The sequence below is a fragment of the Artibeus jamaicensis genome, unplaced genomic scaffold (assembly GCF_021234435.1).
Source record: "Artibeus jamaicensis isolate MK-2021 breed Jamaican fruit bat unplaced genomic scaffold, CSHL_Jam_final contig_387, whole genome shotgun sequence".
Lineage (NCBI taxonomy): Eukaryota > Metazoa > Chordata > Mammalia > Chiroptera > Phyllostomidae > Artibeus > Artibeus jamaicensis.
The window spans coordinates 38,074,148-38,096,883 of record NW_026521812.1 but is presented as its reverse complement, the minus strand read 5'-3'; the positions used below and the strand labels follow the sequence as shown (position 1 = coordinate 38,096,883).

The 22,736-nt window shown below is 41.1% G+C and overlaps 1 protein-coding gene across 5 annotated transcripts in view; it reads right to left on the bottom strand.

Annotated features, from left to right (window-relative positions):
* MDN1 (midasin AAA ATPase 1) overlaps positions 1-19,450 on the bottom strand; it is a 149,542-nt gene extending 130,092 nt beyond the window's left edge. For all 5 annotated transcript variants that reach the window (XM_037131204.2, XM_053664765.1, XM_053664766.1 and 2 more), the window contains exons 1-3: positions 19,226-19,450; positions 15,192-15,418; positions 75-299 (exon numbers count right to left, since the gene is read on the bottom strand). In XM_037131204.2, coding sequence (XP_036987099.2) covers positions 75-299; positions 15,192-15,418; positions 19,226-19,327 — 554 coding nt within the window. In that variant the 5' untranslated portion in view covers positions 19,328-19,450. The remainder of the gene's footprint in view (positions 1-74; positions 300-15,191; positions 15,419-19,225) is intronic.
* Between the last annotated feature and the right edge of the window lie 3,286 nt (positions 19,451-22,736).

The window sequence follows — 22,736 nt, the reverse complement described above, 5'->3', positions numbered from 1 at the left end:
CTTATGCACACAATTCTACATTCCCTCTACCATTCCCACACTAGAAGCAAAGGAAAAATGCAACAGCTACGTACCAGCGGACCAAGGTGTCATGGCTTCTGAGGAGAGGAACACACACACTCCAGTCCCAGAGCTCCCGGAACACGGACTGCTCATGCTGCAAAAACTTGTACGCGGCTTCCATTAGGTCCCGGAGCTTCATCCTCCTGCGCCCATAGCGGACTGGATTAGCATCTGAACTCTCTAGGAAGAGTCTTTGAAAGACTGGAGAAGTGTCCTTGAAATACCTCAGGGCAAACCTTCAAGAAGAAAGCAGTTTTCATTTGTTGGTGAGGATATCAATGTATATATCTCCACTTTGAGACAGGACAGCAGAACCTAACAGGAACTCCCAAAGGTCTGAGAGAAGAGACAAAGTCTAAAGCCACCTAGTCCTGAGATTATACCCGTTCTAGTTCAGGAACCAGGATCACAGCATGAGATATCTAAGTGCTTACTACTGAAAATGCATTAACTCTCAACAAACATTTTCTGACTTCTCACTAAGAGCCAGACACTGTTAAATCCTGGAGATACAAAACCAAAAGGATACTTTCCTTGAGGAACTTGCTTTCTGTAAATGGGTATCTTCCTTTTCCCCACTTACAGACACAATGAGAAGGGCACAGATACAAAAAGAACAGAACCAAGGCCACTGTAATCAAAACAGCCTGGTACCGGCATAAAAACACATAAAAACAGGCACATAGACCGATGGAACAGAACAGAGAGCCCAGAAATTATCCAACTCTCTACAGTCAATTAATATTCGACAAAGGGGGCAGTAATATAAAATGGAGTAAAGATAGCCTCTTCAACAAATGGTGTTGGGAGAACTGGACAGAAAAATGTCCAAGTACAAAAAAAATGAAACTTGAGCACTGACTTACACCATACACCAAAATAAATTCAAGGTGGATAAAAGACTTCAGTATAAGCCGTGACACCATTAAAGTCCTAGAGGAGAACATCGGCAGGAAAATCTCAAGATATTTCACGCAAGACTTCTGCCAAGATGGAGGCATAGGTGGATGTTGCCGTGCCTTCTCACACAACCAAGTTTAGAGACAACTAAATATTAGCAACAGAAAACACAGCCAGAACACGGAAAATTGAACTTTTCAGAAGTCCGTTAACAACAAATTCTTCAGCCTGACCGGTAAGGGGCGAAACCAGCGGCTGGTGAAGTGGGATTGCACAGGAGGTCTCGGTCAGCCGGACTCAGGCGCGGAATCCAGACACGCGGAATCCAGGCGCAGGGTTGGACCTAGTGAGCGACCGAGCGAGCCACCCGGCGAGCGACCTCAGGGGAGACAGCGGGGGAGCGGTGCTGTGTGTTGACTGTGGTCGCGCATTTGTGCGCAGGCGGACGGGCGAGGGAGTGGGCGGTTGGACCGGGGCCCAGCGGGTCCCCGCAGCAAGCGGCAGTGGAGGGCGCCGCCATTTCCCCGCTCTGACCCCACCTCCACATACAGCGTCATAACCCAGCGACTCTGAGTGGCCCGGCCCAGGTGAACCACCTAAGACGCTAATCCTCACCCAGCTGTGAGAAACAGCAGAGGGAGTCGCCATTTCCCCGCTCTGACCACGCCCCCACATACAGCGTCACAACCCAGCGACCTGGGAGTCCAAGGCACCGCTTCTCACACTTAAAGGGCCAGAACAGACCAAAAATGTTGCAAGATCTCAAAGACCCAGAGCCCACAGATCTAAGCGATGAAGAAATAGCAAAACTCTCAGACGCACAGTTTAAAACACTGGTGATCAGGATCCTCACAGAACTGGTTGATTATACCGACAAATTAGACAAATATATAAAGGCGAAACTAATTGAAATGAACGGAATTGCACAGGACACCAATAGCAATGAAAAGGAAACTGGGACTCAAATCAATGGAGTGGACCAGAAGCAAGCAAATAATGGCCAAACAGAAAATAGTCAAGAAGCAAGAATTCAAAGAAATGAGGAGAGTCTTAGGAACCTCCAGGACATCTTTAAACGCTCCAACATCCGAATTATACGGGTACCAGAAGGGGGAAAGGAACAGCCACCAGTGGAAAACTTATTTGAACAAATAATAAAGGAGAATTTCCCCAATCTGGCAAAGGAAATAGACTTCCAAGAAATCCAGGAAGCTCAGAGAGTCCCAAAGAAGTTGGACCCAAGAAGGAACACACCAAGGCACATCATAATTACATTAGCCAAAATTAAAATTAAGGAGAGAATCCTAGAAGCAGCAAGAGCTAAGGGGACAGTCACCTACAAAGGAGTTCCCATCAGACTATAAGCAGATTTCTCAAAAGAGACCTTACAGGCAAGAAGGGGCTGGAAAGAGGTATTCCAAGTCATGAAATCCAAAGACCTACAACCAAGATTGCTCTATCCAGCAAAACTTTCATTTAGAATGGAAGGACAGATAAGGTGCTTCTCAGATAAGATCAAATTCAAGGAGTTCATCATCACCAAGCCCTTATTATATGAAATGTTAAAGGGACTTATCTAAGAAAAAGAAGTTAAAGAAACATGAACAGTGAAAGGACAACAAACTCACAATTAACAACCACACCTAAAACGAAAGCAAACTAAAAGGACAGCTAGATCAGGAGTGGAAACATAGAAATGAAGATCTCAAGGAGGGTTAGCAACAGGGGAGTGGGAGGAGGAGAAGGGGGGAGAAGGTACAGAAAATAAGTAGCATAGACAGTAGATAGAAAATAGACGGGGGGCAAGAATAGCATGGGAAATATAGAATCTAAAGGAATTGAGACACATGCTCATAAACTAAAGGGGGGGTAATGGTGGGGATGGGGGGTAGGGTGGAGGGGAATGAAGGGGGAATAGAACAACTGTAACAGCATAATCAATAAAAAAAATAATAAAACAAGAGCTCAAATATGAAAAGCAAAATCTGTTTAAGAAAAAATATCTCAGTTTTAAGATAATTCATAGAAGAAAAATGGCTAATTGACAGTAACAGGTTTTGGTCTTACTGCTAATAGTAGAAGAAATGCAAATTAAAATGACAATATATATATATATATATCAAAAAAAAAAGATATTTCACGCAGCAACATTTTTACGGATATGTCCCCTAGAGCAAGGAATATCAAGGAAAGAATAAACAAATGGGATCTCATCAAAATAAAAAGCTTCTACATAGCTAAAGAAAACAGTATTAAATTAGCAAGACAACCAACTGTATGGGAAAACATATTTGCCAATGCTATCTCAGACAAAGGTTTAATCTCCAAAATATACAAAGAACTTACATGACTCCAGTCGAAGACACCCAACCCAATTAAAAAATGGGAAAAGGACTTGAACAGACACTTCACCAAGGAGGACACACAGAGGATCCAGAGACACATGAAAAGATGCTCAATATCACTAGCCATCAGAGAGATGCAAATTAAAACCACAATGAGATACCACTTTACACCAGTCAGAATGGCCATCATAAACAAAGCAACAAACAACAAATGTTAGAGAGGTTGTGGGGAAAAGGGGACCCTAGTTCACTGTTGGTGGGATTGCAGACTGGTGCAACCATTATGGAAAACAGTATGGAATTTTCTCAGAAAAATAAAAATCGACCTGCCTCTTGACCCAGCAATTTCACTGCTAGGATTATATCCTAAGAATCCTAAAACATCAATTTCAAAGAACCTATGCACCATAATGTTCATAGCAGCACAATTTACAATAACCAAGAGTTGGAAGCAACCTAGGTGCCCGTCAGTAAATGAATGGATCAAAAAATTGTGGTACATATACACAATGGAATTCTATGCAGCAGAGAGAAAGAAGGAGCTACTACCCTTTGCAACAACATGGATGGAACTGGAAAGCATTATGCTGAGTGAAATAGGCCAGGTGTTGAAAGACAAATACCATATGATCTCACCTTTAACAGGAAGCTAAACAACAAAACAAACAAGCAAGCAGAATAAAAACAAAGACACTGAAATAGAGACCAAGGGGACAGTGACCAGAGGGGAGAGGGAATGAAATTTAAGGGGAAAAACGGGGAGGGATTTGGAGTAACAAGTATGAAGGACACAAGGACAAGAACTAAAGGGGGTGGAAATGGGAGGGAGGTGGGGAGCACGGGGTGGGGTGGGCTGGGATGGGAGAAATAGACAGAAAACTGTACTTGAAAAATAAGTAAATAAAAATTAAAAAAAAAAAAAGTAACAGAACCTGGGGGAGTTTAGAAGAGAAACCTTACAGTAACCAGAGGGGAGCTGAGAGAAGGATAATGGGGAAAATAGGGGGAAGGGATGTTCTGCATACAAAGGACACATGGACAAAGCCAAAAGGGTTAGGTTCAAGGGTGGGAGCATCACGGGAGAAATTGGAGACAATTGTACTTGAACAACAATAAAAAAAATTATTTAAAAAAAGAAGAGAAAACTTGTTTGAATTTTAAAAAATGAAGAGGAGCCCTGACTGGTGTAGCTCAGCAGATTGAGTTTGGGCCTGAGAACCAAAGGGTCATGGGTTTGATTCCCAGTCAGGGCATATGCATAGGTTGCAGGCCAGTCCCCAGTAGGGGGGTATGTAAAAGCCAACCACATATTGATGTTTCTCTCCCTCCCTTACCTTCTCTCCAAAAATAAATAAAATTTTTAAAAAATGAAAAGGAGATCCTCATGAAACAAAAGGCAGTAAGATGAGAAAAGAACAAAAGGATACAAGACATATGAAAAATAATTAACAAAACAACAGTAAGTCCTTCCCTATCAGTAATTACTTTAACTACAAATGATTTAAACTTTCAATCAAAGGACGTAGACTGGTTGAATGAGTAATTTTTTAAAAAGCTCAAACTATATGCCATCTGTAAGAAACTCAATCTGGATCTAAGGGCACACGGGTTAAAAGCGAAGAAATAAAAAAAATCTATGCAAATGGTACTAAAAGGGAGCAAGGCAGAGCAGCTGTATTAACACCAAACGAGACGCACTTTCAATAAAAAACCATTAAAAGAGACAAAGAACAGTATTACAGAAGGATAAGGGTCAATTCACCAAGATGATACAACAATTTCAAATGTTTTTGCAGCAAACATCGAAGCTCCTACATACATGAAGCCAACTTTTGATAGAATTGACAGAAGAATTGACAGGAGAAATGCACAGTGACACAACAGTAACAGGAGACTTTAACACCTGCTTTCCAATGATGGATGAAACAATGAGGTAAAAGATCACTCAGATAACAGAAGCTTTAAACAACACTACACACCAACTGAACCTAGCAGTCATATAGAGAACATTCAACCGAACGAACGACAGCAGAATATACATTCTCCTCTCTTGTACATAGAACATCCCCAGGACAGACCACATATTCTGACACAAAACAAGTATCAGCAAATTTTGAAATATTGGAATTACACAAAATGTCCTTTCTTATCCCAATGTAACAAAACTAGAAATCCACAGCGGAGGTTTTCCTCCTCTTCTAAATAGCACTGTTCCCCTCCCCCATTTCTTCCCCCACAGGTGTGCATCTCCTAAACTCTAAAGGAGCCCGTCGGCCTTGCGAACCTGTGGAGCAATGGGCAGTGGCAGCTCATCCTGCGCTAATCCCCAGAACCTGTCTCCAAGACCCCCTTTTCCCTGAATTCTCAGGGAGCCAAAGCAGTCCCGCCTCTTTCCTGTTACTTCTGTCCTAAACTCTTCCTTGTTTCACTCTCCTTGGCTTTAATAAACGTACTCTCAAAATAAAAAATAAAAATTAAAAAAAAAGAAATCCATGACAGAAGGAAAATGGGAACATCTTTAAATATGTGGAAATTAAACAACAAAAACACTCTCGAAAAACCATTGGGTCAAAAAAGTCACAAAGAGAAATTAGGAAATACCTTGACACAAGTGAAAAGAAAACCACAAAATACAAAAACCTACGTGATGCAGCAGAAGTGGTGCTAAAAGAAAATTTTATAGCTATAAATGTGTACATTAAAAAAAATGTCAACAACTTCGGCCAAGATGGAGGCATAGGTGAAAACATTTTGCTTCCTTGCACAACCAAATCTAAAAACAACAAAGTTTTAACAACAATAAACGCAACCAAACCACAGAAAATCGAACAATACGGAGTCCGAAAACAACGAAACACTCAGCTAAACTGGTGAGAGGGGCGAAGCCAGCAGCGGAGCGGGCCGGGCACCATGCAGGCAGCCAAGGGCACGATCCCAGGTGTGGGGTAGCTACGGGAGGACCCAGGGAAGGCGCAGCACAGCGGACTGTCTGCAGTCGCGCATTTGCACGCATATAAACCAGTGAAGAGACCTGCTTTGAGACAGACCGCACAGGCCCTGGCACAGGGCAGCAGGCTCGCACATTTGCCCTCAGATAAACAGGCAGGGGTGAGCAGTAAGGCGGACCCGGCGAGCAGAGAGGACCGCCATTGCTCCCTCTCTGACCCTGCCCCCACATACAGCATCATAACCCAGCGAGCTGGGTAACCCCGCCCCGGTGAACACTTAAGACACCTCTCCTCATACATAACAGGCACAAACAGTTCAAACCATGGCTCAAGAACAACTCAGAGCCCCAGAGCCAATACTTCTAAGCAACCAAGAAATAGCCAAACTATCAGATGCACAGTTCAAAACACTGGTGATCAGGATGCTCACAGAACTGGTTGATTTTGGTCACAAATTAGAAGAACAAATGAAGGCTAAGCTAATTGAAATGAAGGGAAATGCACAGGAAACCAATAGTAACGGAAAGGAAACTGGAACTCAAATCAAGGGAGCAGACCAAAAGGAAGAAAAAAAATGACCAAACAGAAAAATATGAAGAAACAAGAATTTGAAAAAATGAGAAGAGGCTTAGGAACCTCCAGGACATCTTTAAATGCTCCAACATCTGAATTATAGGAGTACCAGAAGGGGAAAAGGAACAGTCACGAGTGGAAACCTTATTTGAACAAATAATAAAGGAGAATTTCCCCAATCTGGCAAAGGAAATAGACTTCCAGGAAATCCAGGAAGCTCAGAGAGTCCCAAAGAAGTTGGACCCAAGAAGGAACACACTAAGGCACATCATCATTACATTAGACAAGATTCAAATGAAGGAGAGAATCCTAGAAGCAGCAGGACATAAGGGGACAGTCACCTACAAAGGAGTTCCCATTAGACTGTCAGGGGATTTCTCAAAAGAGACCTTACAGGCAAGAAGGGGCTGGAAGAAGTATTCCAAGTCATGAAAACCAAAGACCTACAACCAAGATTGCTCTATCCAGCAAAGCTGTCATTCACAATGAAAGGGCAGATAAAGTGCTTCTCAGATAAGATCAAATTCAAGGAGTTCATCTTCACCAAGCCCTTATTATATGAAATGTTAAAGGGACATATCTAAGAAAAAGGAATTAAAAAATATGAAGTGAAAGGACAGCAAACTCACAGTTATTAACAACCACACCTAGAACGAAAGCAAACTAAGAGGATAGCTAGATCAGGAGCAGAACCATAGAAATGAAGATCACATGGAGGGTTAGCAACAGGGGAGTGGGAGGAGAAGGTACAGAAAATAAGTAGCACAAACAGTAGATAGAAAATAGATAGGGGGGAGGGTAAGAATAGTAGGGGAAATATAGAATCTAAAGAACTCGAGACACGTGTTCATGAACTAAAGGGGGGAATGGGGTGTGCAGGGTGGAGGGGAATGAAGGGGGGAAATAGAACTGTAATGGCATAATCAATAACATATACTTAAAAAGAAATCTCAACAACCTAACTTTACATCTCAAGTAACTAGAAAAAAAAAATCAAACCCAAAACTAGTAGAAAAAAGGAAATAAACACAGCAGAGAAAGAAAATAGAAAAACAACAGTTTAAAAAAATGAACAAAATTAAGCGTCGGTTTTTGAAAACAGCAAGAAAAGTGATAAACTCTTAGATTAACTAGGAGAAAAAGAAGACTACTAAAAACAGAAATAAAAAAGGTTACACTACTAGGCAGGCCACAAAAATTAAACAGACTGTAAGTGAATATTGTGAATGAATACATGTCAACAAAATGAATAACCTAAGATAAATGGATTAATTCTTAAAAACACACAACTTCCCAACAGTGAATCATAAAGAAACAGAAAATCTGAACTGACCAATAAAGAAGTTAGGAGACTGAATCAATAATCAAAATCTTCCCACAGGGAAAAGCCCAAGATATTCACTGGAGAATTGTACCAAGCATTTAAAGTGAACACCTATCTTCTTCAAAGTCTTCCAGAAAGTTGAAGAGGAGAGAACACTTCCAAGTTCTTTCCATGAGGACAGCACTGCCCTGATGTAGAAAAGTCAGACAGATTCTACAAAAGCCCTGGCTGATGCAGCTCAGTGATTGAGCACCAGCCTGAGAACCAAACGGTTGCTGGTTTGATTCCCAGTTAGGGCACATGTCTGGGTTGCAGGCCAGATATCCAGTTGTGGGCATGCGGAGGCAACCACACATTGATGTTTCTCTTCCTCTTTTTGTCACTCTCTTTCTCTCTCTCTAGAAATAAATGAATAAATAAAATCTTTTTTAAAAAAGCAAATGAAAATGTCCTCTGGTGAGTATAAAGAAAAGGTTTTAAAAAATGCTGTCAGAATAAATAAAATAATTCTCAGAGAGGGTGAAAAGTCTACGATTAAATGCAATGTATTACCTTTACAGCATTTCTGAATACAATTTTGAAACACAGACATATAAAGGTATAATTACTTTTGGTCCCTCATCCTGCTCTATGTCAGCATGATTTCAACGTGACTATTCACAGGCATATACTGCCCTACACACAGAGCATGCTCTACCACAGAATTCTATCTGCTGTTGTTCACAACTGAGCACAGATGTTGATCTACATGCCCAAAATGAACTAGCAGCAAATGCAGACCTGAAGACAAGAAATTAACCCAATACAATCCAAATGAACTTGGGTGACTCTTTTCTAGAATCATTAGCTACAAAATATACTGTTCAGATCAAGTTCTGCATAAGTCAGTCAACAAATACTTGAATGGTTCCAAACAGGATGAGTAGGCCAAGGACAATGCAGAAAGATACCTGGGCTTTGGGAGCAACCAACCTAAGAATGAATTTCTGCTTTGCCACTTTCCAGCAAGTTATTTAACAGCTCTGAGCTTCAGTCTTCTCATTTGCAAAATGGGATTAGCACCTAACCTGAGGGTTGGAGACAGTGTCTATGAAATGCAAGAGTAGTTGTGCTGGTAGTCCTCATCACTAGTGAAAGGCATCTTCATTTGCTTGCCATATTGAGAGGAATGCGCATCAAAGGGACTTGCAAGAACAAGGAAAAAAAGGATGGTGTGACTCAGTGGATTAAAAGCTGTTCCCGGGCTGGTCACTGGTTCTGTTCAGGCCACTTGTTCGGTTTTGGACGTGGTGTATGCCTGGGTTGTATGCCAGGTCCCCTGTTGGGGGCACACAAAAGTCAGTTGATGGATGTTTTTCTCTCACATCTATGTTTCTCTCCCTTTCTCTCTCCCTTCCCCTCTCTATAAAAATAAATAAAATCTTAAAAAGAAAAACTACACGAAGGGGAGAAGATATAAAGGAGGAACAAACTAAAAAAAGCAAAGAACTAAAAGATGCAAAATGTAAATTGAAGTACAATCATAACTTAAAAATAAGGTTACACTCTTGAGAGAACACTAAGGGGAAAAATTCAACACATAATATACGAGGGCGGAATAAAAAAAACAAGAATTTATTTATAAAAACTTGTGTATTTATTCTTACATCTTTAAACTTCAGTCACCTTCAAAGCACTCTCCATTTGATGCAATTCAATTCATCCATTGAGACTTTTCCCCACTGCTCAAAATTTTGAAAAGATTTTATTTACTTATAGAGAGGAGAAGGGAAGGAGAAAGAGAGAAAGAAACATCAGTGTGTGGTTGCCTCTCACGCACTGGGGTCCTGGACCACAACCCAGGCATGTGCCCAACTGGGAATCGGACCAGTGACCCTTTGGTTCACAGGCCAGCACTCAATCCATTCAGCTACACCAGCCAGGGCTCAAAACAGTTTCTGAACTTGTCAGTTTTGATGCCTTTTAAGTGGTTCTGCCATTCTTTGTTTCACCTCTTCTACATCAGCAAAATTATTTCCCTCAGGAGAATAGGAAGGGTGGGGCATAAGGGTGATGGTGTTTTTGGTCAGAAACTGCTGAACACGCAGAGCAGTGTGGACAGATGCACTCGTAAATCACCATCATGAAGTGGGCAAAAGCACTGAAAGTCTTCAAAAGAAGCTGAATGCAGCCTCTCACACCACCACCAGCTGGTACACTGATACAGATGGGTTCCTGAAACACTTATGGGTGGTGGAAGGGTGGCAGGGGGAGCCTGTACTATACATACAAGGGGCCTGCCCTCCACAAGATAATCCTGGTTTGGTTCCCCTCATATTAACCATCCGAAACCATCTATTTAGTGGAAGAAATCTGGTAACACGAGTTCGGTCAAGGTTAAGAATGGAACATTAAAAACAAAACTAGATGACTTTTTAAAATAGAACCTTGAAATGTAAGTAATATATCCAAATAAAGAAAGCATCAACAGACTAGAAGTGTTCTCACAGCCTTGACAAAGAACGTGCAAAAGGTAAAAAAAAAAAAAAAAAAATGTGTTCAAGAACACTATATGCAAAACAGTAATAAAATGGTAATTATGAGAAATGAAGGATGTGTTTATAAATAACCTTAATGTGGTAAACATTTCACATATGTGTATTAAATCACCACACTTTTTAAACTTACACAATGTTATATGTCAATCATATCTCAGTAAGTGGGGGTAGGCAGTGATGAACACCTGGCTTAAATAAAGAAAAAAAAAGAAGTATCGGGTTAAGGCTACCACAGTATCTCATAAAAAGCCCAAACAGGTTGCAGCCGGGTGTCAGAAAGAAGTGTGAACCCAGAAATAAGTGGTATTAGGGCATCAGGACCCCAGGGAGCTTCAGTGGGTCCCTCCTGTTCAAGTCCTAGATTTTCATCCCCATCCCATTCTCTTCTCTTCATTCTTCCCCCACTATCTGTCACAACACAAACTCTTCATTTCTAAGAGGATAACACTCTCATTTTAATGATTTACATGCTTCCCTTAAATATTTGGCTCAGGCCTCTATTAACATATTGTATTCAACTGTTCAAATACAGGACCCCATTATATTTGACTTTACTAACCCCTGTGATGTGACCTAGTGCTTAAAAGAAAAAACTTCTATATTTATGTACTAAATAAGTAGTTGCGTTTTATATAAATGTATTATATTAGGTATGGCCCTGGCTGGTGTGGCTCAGTTGTCTGGAGCATCATTCTGTGAACTGAAAGGTCATTGTGGGTTTGATGCCCAGTCAGGGCACAAGTCCAGGTTGCAGGTTCAGCCCCCAGTTGGGGCACGTGCTGCAAGCACCAAGTGATGCTCCTCTCACACTCATGTTTCTCTATCTCTCCCCCTCACTCACTTTTCCTTTCTCTAAAATCAATAATAAGCCCTGGCTGGTGTAGCTCAGTGGATTGAGCACAGGTCTGCGAACCAGAGGATCGAGGTTCAATTCCCAGTCAGGGCACATGCCTGGGTTGCAGGCCAGTCCCCTGCAGGCCAGTTCTCAGCAGGGGATGCACTAGAGGCAACCATACATTGATGTTTCTCTCCCTCTCTCCTTCCCCTCTAAACATAAATAAATAAAATCTTAAAAATAAATAAATAAATAAATAAAAATCAATAATAAGCATGTTCTTGGGTGAAGATTAAAAATATATATTAAAAAATATGTATGAGTTATATTCCAAAGATATTAGGTATATTTCCTCTACAGAAACTCGAGGCACATTTAAATAACCAGCTATAGTTCTTAAAACAAAAATCAAAATCCCATTCCACATCAATACCTATAGTTCATTTCACACCTTGCACTGACTCACCATTTACACACAACTTTTTTTTTCCTTGTTTTTAAGTTACTCTATCACAGGCACCTTTGTAAGCTGCGTTATATTATTTTTGGAACAAAGTAGGTACATAAATAAAACATAAAATATACTGCCTTGGAAAAATGTTAATAAAAAGTAGTAGGTATGTGCCTCACATTCATTTAGTAAGACCATAAAATTTGAAGACGATGGGAGACCAGATGTAGCTAATCCATCATTTTAATGATTCCACAGCACTCACGATAAGGCTTTAAGAGAAGCTGGCATTCAAGTTACCCACGTCAGTCCTACAGGACTGACTAGCATACCTTGTGATACAGTACCACAGTCAAATATACCTAAATGATTACCAAGACACCATTATCCCAACACTTAATCAACCCACACCACATATTCCTGATTACCATGTATGACGGTGATCTTTACTTTGCTATGTATTTTCTACTTTTGTTAAACCAGGCCTATTTTTCCCTCCCATGTTAGAAAAGCTCATAAAAATTATACTTTTCCCCAAAGTATAATTTCCTTTTCACTCATTCAAGGACCAGTCTAGAGGTTATAGTTCCAAGAAACCCAAGTGTACTTACTTAATGTGTTGATGAAGACTAAAAAATGAAATGGATACAAGAGATGCTCCTATTAGTACAAAGCATAACATTATTCATGTTGAGTAAATACTCTTTATCTTCCCAAAGAAAAAACCCTTGACACTCATTTTCCTGCCTCTTCTGGCTATTCTACACAAACCACATTTTACTATCAATTTAAAAGAGAAAATCAAGTGTGGCGGCACATGCCTGTAGTTCCAGACACTTCAGAAGCTGAGGCAGGAGAACTGTCTCAGCCCAGAAGTTCTGGGCTGTATGTAATGTGTTATGCACTAAGTTCAGCATCAATATGATAGCCGCTTGAGAATGGGGAAATTACCATGTTGTCTAAGGAGTGGTGAAGCAGCCCAGGCTGAAAATGAAGCAAGTTAAAAAAGAAGTACATTACAATCTAGTTCTAACATAACTTTTTACCATAGTGATTTGGAGGGACTTATAGAAAGCCAAGAAAGCCAGAGATCTTCTAACCCACCTCCTTTAGCAACAAATCGAGTCCACGTGAAGTGAATGCTGTAAAAGCCTTGGTTAAAACATATTTAAATATGCCTCATATGAGACTTACGCCAAGATGGAGGCATAGGTGGAGACGCCGTGCTTTCTCACACACCCAAATTTACAGACAACAAAATATTAGCAACAGAAAACACAGCCAGAACACAGCCAGAAAATTGAACTTTTTGGAAGTCTGATAACAACGAATTCTTCAGCCTGACTGGTAAGAGGGGCAAAGCCAGCAGTTGGTGGAGCGGGATTGCACAGGAAAACTCGGTCAGACGGACTCAGGCCTGTGGATCCCAGGCGTGGGGTTGCAACGGATGGAACCAGTGAGCGACTGGTGGACCCAGTGAGGGTGCACAGCAGTGGGTTGACTGTGGTCGCGCATTCATGCGCAGATAGACCAGCGAGGGAGTGGACGGTGAGACCTAGCAGGCCCCGGTGGCGAGAGGCAGCAGAGGGGGCCACCATTTCCCTGCTCTGACACCACACCCACATACAGCATCACAACCCAGCAACCTGGGTGGCCCCACCCTGGTGAACACTTAAGGTTCTGCTCCTCATACTTAACAGGCACGAACAGACCAAAATGGCTCAAGAAGATCTCAAGGCCCCAGAGCCCATAACTCTAAGTGACGAAGAAATAGCAAAACTTTCAGATGCACAGTTCAAAACACTGGTGATCAGGATGCTCACAGAACTGGTTGATTTTGGTCACAAATTAGAGGAACAAATGAAGGCTAAACTAATTGAAATGAAGGGACTTGCACAGGAAACCAATAGTGAGGAAAAGGAAATGGACTCAAATCAAGGGAGTGAACCAGAACAAAGAAAAAAATGGCCAAACAAAAAAATATGAAGAAACAAGAATTCAAAAAAATGAGGAGAGGATTAGGAACCTCCAGGACATCTTTAAATGCTCCAACATATGAATTATAGGGGTACCAGAAGGGGGAAAGGCACAGCCACCAGTGGAAAACTTATTTGAACAAATAATAAAGGAGAATTTCCCCAATCTGGCAAAGGAAACAGACTTCCAGGAAATCCAGGAAGCTCAGAGAGTCCCAAAGAAGTTGGACCCAAGAAGGAACACACCAAGGCACATCATCATTACATTAGCCAAGATTCAAATGAAGGAGAGAATCCTAGAAGCAGCAAGACATAAGGGGACAGTCACCTACAAAGGAGTCCCCATCAGACTGTCAGAGGATTTCTCAAAAGAGACCTTACAGGCAAGAAGGGGCTGGAAAGTATTCCAAGTCATGAAATCCAAAGACCTACAACCAAGATTACTCTATCCAGCAAAACTTTCATTCAGAATGGAAGGGCAGATAAAGTGCTTCTCAGATAAGATCAAATTCAAGGAGCTCATCATCACCAAGCCCTTATTATATGAAATGTTAAAGGGACTTACCTAAGGAAAAGGAGATAAAAAATATGAAGTGAAAGGACAGCAAACTTAGTTATTAACAACCACACCTGAAACAAAAGCAAACTAAAAGGACAGCTAGATCAGGAGCAGAAACATAGAAATGAAGATCACGTGGAGGGTTAGCAACAGGGGAGTGGGAGAAGGAGAAGTGGGGAGAAGGTACAGAAAATAAGTAGCATAGACAGTAGAAAGAAAATAGATAGGGGGGCAAGAATAGTATGGGAAATATAGAATCTAAAGAACTTGAGACACATGGTCATAAACTAAAGGGGGGATGGTGGGGGTAGGCAGTGCAGGGTGGAGGGGAATAAAGGGGGGAACAGAACAACTATAATGGCATAATCAATAAAATTTAAAAAAAAAAAAGCCTATACTCAAGTCTTGCCAGATGATATAATCCTTCAGGGCAGGGAACATATCTTGGCCATATCTTTCTCTGTCTCGGTGGCCAAGGCATAAAAGAAACCTAGCAAATGGTCACTGAAATGAGCTGGATAAACAGATTTTCTGTGATTATTTTTATAAGAAGTACCACTTATCTCTTTCCTTTCTGCATTTTTCCTCTTCCATTTTAGCTCAGACTCCTCCTAACTTCCCAGGAGAGAACAGGTTCTACCACCTCAAGGAGAAACATGAAGAATAAAACTGTTACTTACGGAAGGACATCAGGATGGCTACCAACGAGTTTACTCATTGACACACAGAGTCGTTCATGAAGATCATGGTTGATTTGGCCTCCAGTTTTAATGGCTTCAGCATTCCTTTCCAGCAAATCCAAAAGGATAGGGCGCAGTTGGCGACCAATCAGCACAGTATAGTCCTTATCCAGAAGCAACTGTGCTAAAGTATTCAGGATACACTGGCGATCTTGAGGCGTCCATACCTGAAATAAAAGCCAAACAAAAGACCCATGTGACACTGTAAACAATATTTGCACTGCTGCAGAAGAGCAAAGAGCTTTAGCTTGGAATCAAAACAACCAAGATTTTATAAATAAATTTATCTTATAAAACACAGTGGGGGGGGTCATGATAGAGAATTATAGTTACTTTCACGTAAAGACTGTTACAAACAAGTATCAGACTACTGGGGTTTAAGGTAAAAGAACTGACACCAATTCTATGTATTTATTGGGTTGGCCAAAATGTCTGTTTAGTTTTTTTCCACAAAATAAAATACACATGTTCATTTTCACCAATAACTATTGATATGGACATTCTTAGTATGTTGGCTGTTTTCCATGTGGTATAATATTGATTATTCTAAATTAATGTATCAATTTGATCACTATAACCTTTAACTGGTCTACCCTACTGAGGAGCGTCATCCAGTGAGAAATCTCCAGCATGAAACTTTGCAAGCTACTTTAGATACATTTGATCTGTCACAGCACCTTCTCCATACACTGCACAAATGAATCTTTTTTTGTGTTTCAGTTGCATTTTTAACTTTCTTGAAATAATAAAGCATAATATGCCAAAAATGTTGCATATTTTCTTCCATCTTCAATATTAAAATGACTATACAAAACCACCAATTTTGATAAGTATTTTTTTAAATGCACGTTGGTATGATAGCTGTCACAATACAATCTAACAAAATTATTTCAAATGAAATTCAAGACAACTAAGCACTACTGAAGCCATCTTACAGGAAAAAAAACAAACAAACTTTTTGGCCAACCCAATAAAAAACTACACAGCTTCTCTGAAAAATAATCTAAGTTTCAAGATCTCAACACTCTGCTGAAGAATCTAGTGTTTCCCCCAGCCCCTCTGCTCTTAAAGGAAAATACAGGAATTAAAGGAAAACAGAAAGACTTCAGTTAGTATGCAAAACTGACAACTCTCTTGAAGAAAGCATGAAGGAAAAAATTCCTGCAAATAAATAAGGCTATCCCTACAAAGGCTCTGGCCTCTAATAAATAAACACAACAGATCCAAAGTGTACAAGCACACTTTGACATGCAAGATGGAACAGACCACAAAATTCTAGTGCCTGGGCTCAAAATGTCCATGAGTGTGACAGGGAAAACTGTCAAATGTGTACAGGGCTCATGGTGCTAGTACATACGTATGTACAACCCCTGCTGCTGCCCAAAGCGACATACCCTCTGACCCAGCAAGTCCCACACGATAAACGTATCCTAAGGAGTTTCACACCAAAACACTTAATCTATTAGAATACAGTTTGATGACAAATTAAATACCATATGCAAAAACATAATAATTTTTTCCAAAGTTATCAATCTGAAAAGACGAGGTCACCTTACACCTGAGTCTTACAAAGTCTCCCAAATTATTGGGCATTCTTTCATAAAAACACCTAATTTTGAACAAAGCACTGATGGAGAAAGGCTGTTATCATGAAACAATTTCTATCGGTATCAGTTCTGTTGTTTACAGGGGGCCACACACACAATTTCATAAAATTAGAGGCAAGGGAATTTAACAGACTTGGTCATGATATACAGAGGCATGACCTCACATTTCAACTGCTGAAGTGTCCCTATAAATAAGTCCTCTAGCCCTGGCTGGGTAGCTCAGTAGATTGAGTGTGGGCCTTCGACCAAAGGACTGTGGTTCAATTCCCAGTCAGGGCACATGCCTGGGTTGTAGGCCAGTTCCCAGCAGGGGACGCACGAGAGCCAATCATACATTAATATTTCTCTCCCTTTCTACTTCCCTTCCCTTCTAAAGATAAATAAATGGGGGAGGGGGGGAGAACTTAAAAAAATAGTATTTTTTTAAAAAGCAGTCTTGTAGGACTGAGCCCTTAACCTGTGGGATCTGATGCAGGTACAGGTGTAAAGTGTTACACCTGAATTAAATTGTAGCACCTGGTGCCTGAGAACTGTTTGGTGATGTTTGGAAAACCCACGCATTGGAATCAGAGTCAGAATTGGTAGAAGAAATGAAGAAACAGATTCGATACTGAGAAAGTACAATCAGAACTTGGCTACATGTGAAGAAAAGAATGAAGTGTTGAAGACCCTAAATTCTCTATAATACATTCTCTATAATACTGGATAGACAGGGTGGTGTCAACAACCTACATGAAGAACACAGAGGAGGTACAATCCTAAAAAATTCTTAACCCATATCCCAAACTCAAATGAGAACCGGTATTTCAAAAATCTTTACTTGCCAATAAAATAATTGTTTCCAAAAACTGGAGAAAATGGAATGGCAATATAATCAATTCTTCCCTGAAATGGAAAGAAACAAATCTGAAAACATGTCTGAGGAGGTCAGAATTTGCAAAGAAAAATAAGGCAAAGGGGTCCAAATCTCCTTAATTCAACTCACCTTCCTAGTACCTTTTGAGTCCAGTAGACTACACCAGTGGTTCTCACACCAGTGTCAGATTCTCTAAAACCTCATCTAGTAAAGGCTACAAACCATTTCCCCACCCTACTTCCAATACATAAACACCAATTTTGCATCCACACAGTGGTGTAGAATCATAAATTCCCTGTTGCTGGTCCATGATCCCTAGATTCAGAACCACTACTCTAAATTCTAAAGCCCAGTTCTATTGTCGAAAAATACCTCTAGCAACAACAATACATAATTCAGGAGCCTGTCACAGACTCAGCTCATTTAAATTGATTATCTTTCCTTACTCCAGCCCACCAAAAACCAGTTTTCTCTCTGGAACTCCCCATTTGTGTGATTCCCTTCACTGGGGCTCACAGGCAAGAAACTCCAGGGCTGTACTTCTCACTCCATTTTCCTTTTTGCTTCAACGTTTAATTAGCTGTCCTCCAAGCAGAAATGCCTCGCATGTTAGTTCCTTGAAGCTCCAGACCCAAAATACTGCCACAGCTTCACAGCAATGGGATATGTGTAGGCAGTGCATTTGTGACTAAGTTCTAGATACTGGAATCAGAAAAAAAAATCTATTTTGATGAAGCTCACAGATACTGGGCGTGGGGAAGAATAAAATTAAAATGCGAAGTGAAAAGAAATGTGTGATAAGGGTCCAAAACTCAGACTGAGGCGAGTGAGGGTCAAAGAGAAAAGTCTCTCAAGAGGCCAAAGACCCACACCCCCTCCCCAAAATCTAATCTACCTCATAGTTACTATGGTTAGTATCATGCAGCCAGCACTCACTGTCATGCTTTTTCCTTCAGTTGTTCTGTTTCTGAACAGTTCCAAAAATAACTTAAATTCCAAGGGGGCAGAGACGCGGATTTACTTATCAGTCTTCACACAAAACCACACTGTGCCTTAGGCACAGCAGGAACACAATCAATACTTGTCACTCGGCCGAAAAGGCAAAAAAAAAGAAAAATATTCACCCAAACGAACAGAGGTGGCTCCAACAGGACACTTAGGTAAAACACCTGGCAAAAGGGCACACTTCACACCTCGATAACAGAAAAACCAACCACATTTCTTTCCGAAGGCCATGTCTTTGCCACACGGGGCCAGAACGCTCCATGGGGATCAGCGGAGAGAGAATGGGAAGGCTCCCCCTAATTAATTAGTTAAAAGGTACTTTCTAGACCCCTCAAACCCGCGCGGACACCTCCACCACTGGCCAGCCCACAGGAGGGGGGACCAGGGTGACAAACGCGGCTTCTCTCTCCTGGCAAAGCACGGTGTCTCCGCTCAGGGCCGCGGGGCACGCGCGAAGGAGGTGGACGGGGTCGGCCAGGCATTTTCCCTCTTGCTCTGGTTCTTACCTGCTTGGCCAAGAACCTGCCCAGCTCGCTGCGGCTCTTTTCGTTCCTGGCAGCGATTAAACGCAGCGGCGCGGCAGCCACTTCCAGCAAAAGGTGCTCCATGACCGCGGGTCCTCTACCGCCAGCGGCCACCAGCGTGCCCCGCTCCACGTTCGGAGCCCCGGAGCTACCACAAACTACGCCCCCGAGGAAAAGCAGCCGGCGTAAAGCACTGGGAATGCTACAGCCCACGTGGGGAAGCACGCGGCGCCTCACGTCATCACCTCGCGACCAGAACCGCCGACGCAAGGCTACCGACCCCGCCCCCTCGACAGAGGAAACGCGTGACGTCACTGCGCGCCAGTTCTGGGCGGGATTTTGGAGAATAAATTGCTTGTTCCAGCTGGATCCACAGCATAGTGATGGGAAGTCAGGAAACTACTCCCTGTAGGAGAACTAGACAGAACGTTCCACCAGGATGGAGAAGAGATGGAGACCCCAGGGGCGTGTAGTTCTCAACTCATCGTACTTCCCTCCGCTTCAACAGGCAAAAAGAGTAGGAAAGAAAGGCAGATTCGTCCGGCCCGGACCCAACAATTCTTAGCTTTGGAAATTCTGCACAAGTGTATCAGTAACACCATATCCAGCAATTATTAACTGAATTATAGGAAATAGGTGTTCAGTTGGGGAACGTTTAAATAAGGTATGGTATGGGCGTTATAAAATATTCTGAAATTGTTTTAAAAAGTGTGGAAAAGTACAATAAACTTAAAAGTAGGTTGACCTGAACTTCAAGAACAAACCAAAATAATAATAAAGTCAGGCTAATGACTGCCTTTGGGGCTATTGACTGCAAAGGGGCCTAAGGGAACCTCCTAGGGTGATGGAAAGGTTTCATCATCTTGTTCTGGGTGGTAGTGGTTATGATCGTAGATGAAAGCAAAATATCAAACAACTGCGCCCAAGACTTATACACTTCGTGTGAGTTATACCGCTAACGTGTTTTAAAAAGGGGTAGATGTACTGATACGATCATTTAGGATGCTATGACTCAACCTTTTAAAAATGTATTTGGATTTGAATTTTTTTCTAGGGTTTGAATGTTGGCTTCTGGGGGAACTCAAACTCAAGTGCAGAACTCCAAAATGAATGAATTTTTTAAATGGAGTAGAAAATATTTCCAAATAAATAACATTTTTTAAATTCTAAGAAGATTGAGAGGCCTCCCTGAGGACGTAGAAAAATTTATGAAAATGACCAAAACTGAGAACTTAATTATTTTTCCCGCGGTGTCTCCCATGTACATATGTATGTGAAGCATGCATGTTTATAAAATGTGTTTTTCTCTTATTAAGCTGTCTTATATAACAGGGGTCTCAGCCAAAAATATAGGAGGGCAGAGGGAAAATTATTTTTCTTCCCTACACACACTTTCTCAGGAATCTGTTGAGAGGGGTGTCATTTATATGAGGGTAACAGAAAGAAGACCACATGGGATCTAGAAAATGAGATTCAAGACAAAAGTGTGGAAAAGAATTCTCAGGATGACTGTTGAGAGAAATCCCAAGACTTTAGCTGGGCAGCAGCAGGAACATTAAGGGCTCTGGAGTAACTACACTGATAGATCAGATCAGTGATTACCAGGTTTGGGAGTGGAAGAGAGGAATGACTGAAACGACCATGAGGCATCATATTTGGGTGATGGAAATGTTCTAAAACTGTATTGTAGTAATGGTGGCACAAATCTATAAATTCACTAAAGTAGTTGAGTTGCATACTTATAATGGGTGAGTTTTATGGTATGTAAATTATACCTCAAGAAAGCTCTAAAACTAATGATAATAAGCAAGAAAGAAGTTGTATAAATGAAACAAGATTGGCAGATATTGAGAATTATTGAAATTCAATGTCAGGTAAGGGTAGTTAATTGAACTCTCTGCTTTTGTATTTTTGAAATTTTCAATAATAAAAGAAAATAATTCTATTTTAAGACTCCTAGGGTCATTCAAAAGGAGTTGGGTGCTAAAGGGTAGCAGAATGTGCCATCCCAAAATATGCCACTTAAGCATTAAAATTCAGGACATGTCACTTTGGTATATTGGTTATTTTAAGCTACAGTCACTTTAGAAAAAGCAGATGCAGGAAGTGCTGTTCAATCATCCCTCCTTTTTCTACCTTAAAAATGGGTCATAAAATTGCTCATGAGAAAAGCACTCTTCCTGAACCTGGAATAAAAACATCCTTATCACCTGAGACTGGTAGTCAACACTAAAATAGGTCTGTACAAACAAACTCACTAAAATAGCCCTTAACTTCCACTAGTTTTACTGCCATACATCTCCTAGTCACTTCCCTAAAATTTACTAGCTTAAACCCCTTTTGTCTTGTCATTTCTTCATAATTTATTGCTGGTCTATAAGGCACATAAGCTTTCCTGAGCTGAAGGCAACTGAAAAGAAATGGAGTCAAAAGCTCTCTGCCCTCTACTTACTTGCCTAAAAGCAGGACCTGAATTTTTAAAAGTGTCCACCCTCCCCTCTCTACCAGGGAGGACAAATCTACACCCTAATCAGCCCAGAGGCAGCATTAGAGAAAACTACATAACCTTGCTAAAACTAGCCCTTATCTACCGTTAGTTCCCCCATACATTTGCCTTCTCACAATTTATCACTAGAGAAGCTCAAAGTTTTTTTCTTTGTTTTGTCATGTCTCTGAGAATTTATTGTTCTTTTTTTAAACATCACAAATAGAACTTTTTAAATTGATTTGAGAGAGAGGAAGGAAGAGAAACATTGAATTGTTGATCCACTTATTTATGCATTCATTTATTGATTCTTGTGTGTACCCTGGCCAGAGACCAGACCCACAACTTTGGTGTATCAGGATGACACTCTAAACCAACTGATCTACCTGCACAAGACACAAATAGGACTTTTTATTTGTCACCACTAAGTGAATTTTTTAAAACTATATTTTATTGATTATGCCATTACAGTTGTCCTACTTCCCCCCTTCATTCCCCTCCACCCTGCACACCCCCGCCCCCACCATTCTCCCCCCTTTAGTTTATGTCCACATGTCACAAGTTCTTTAGATTCTATATTTCCCATACTACTCTTGCCCTCCCCTTGTCTATTTTCTACCTACCATCTATGCTACTTATTCTCTGCACCTTCTCCCCCCTTTTCCTCCTCCCACTACCCTGTAGCTAACCCTCCACGTGATCTCCATTTCTATGGTTCTGCTCTTGATCTAGCTGTCCTCTTAGTTTGCTTTCGTTCTAGGTGTGATTGTTAATAACTGTGAGTTTGCTGTCCTTTCACTGTTCATCTTTTTTATCTTCTTTTTCTTAGATAAGTCCCTTTAACATTTCATAGAATAAGGGCTTGGTGATGATGAACTCCTTGAACTTGACCTTATCCATCTGAGAAGCACTTTATCTGCCCTTCCATTGTAAATGAAAGTTTTGCTGCATAGAGCAATCTTGGATGTAGGTCTTTGGATTTCATGACTTGGAATACTTCTTTCCAGC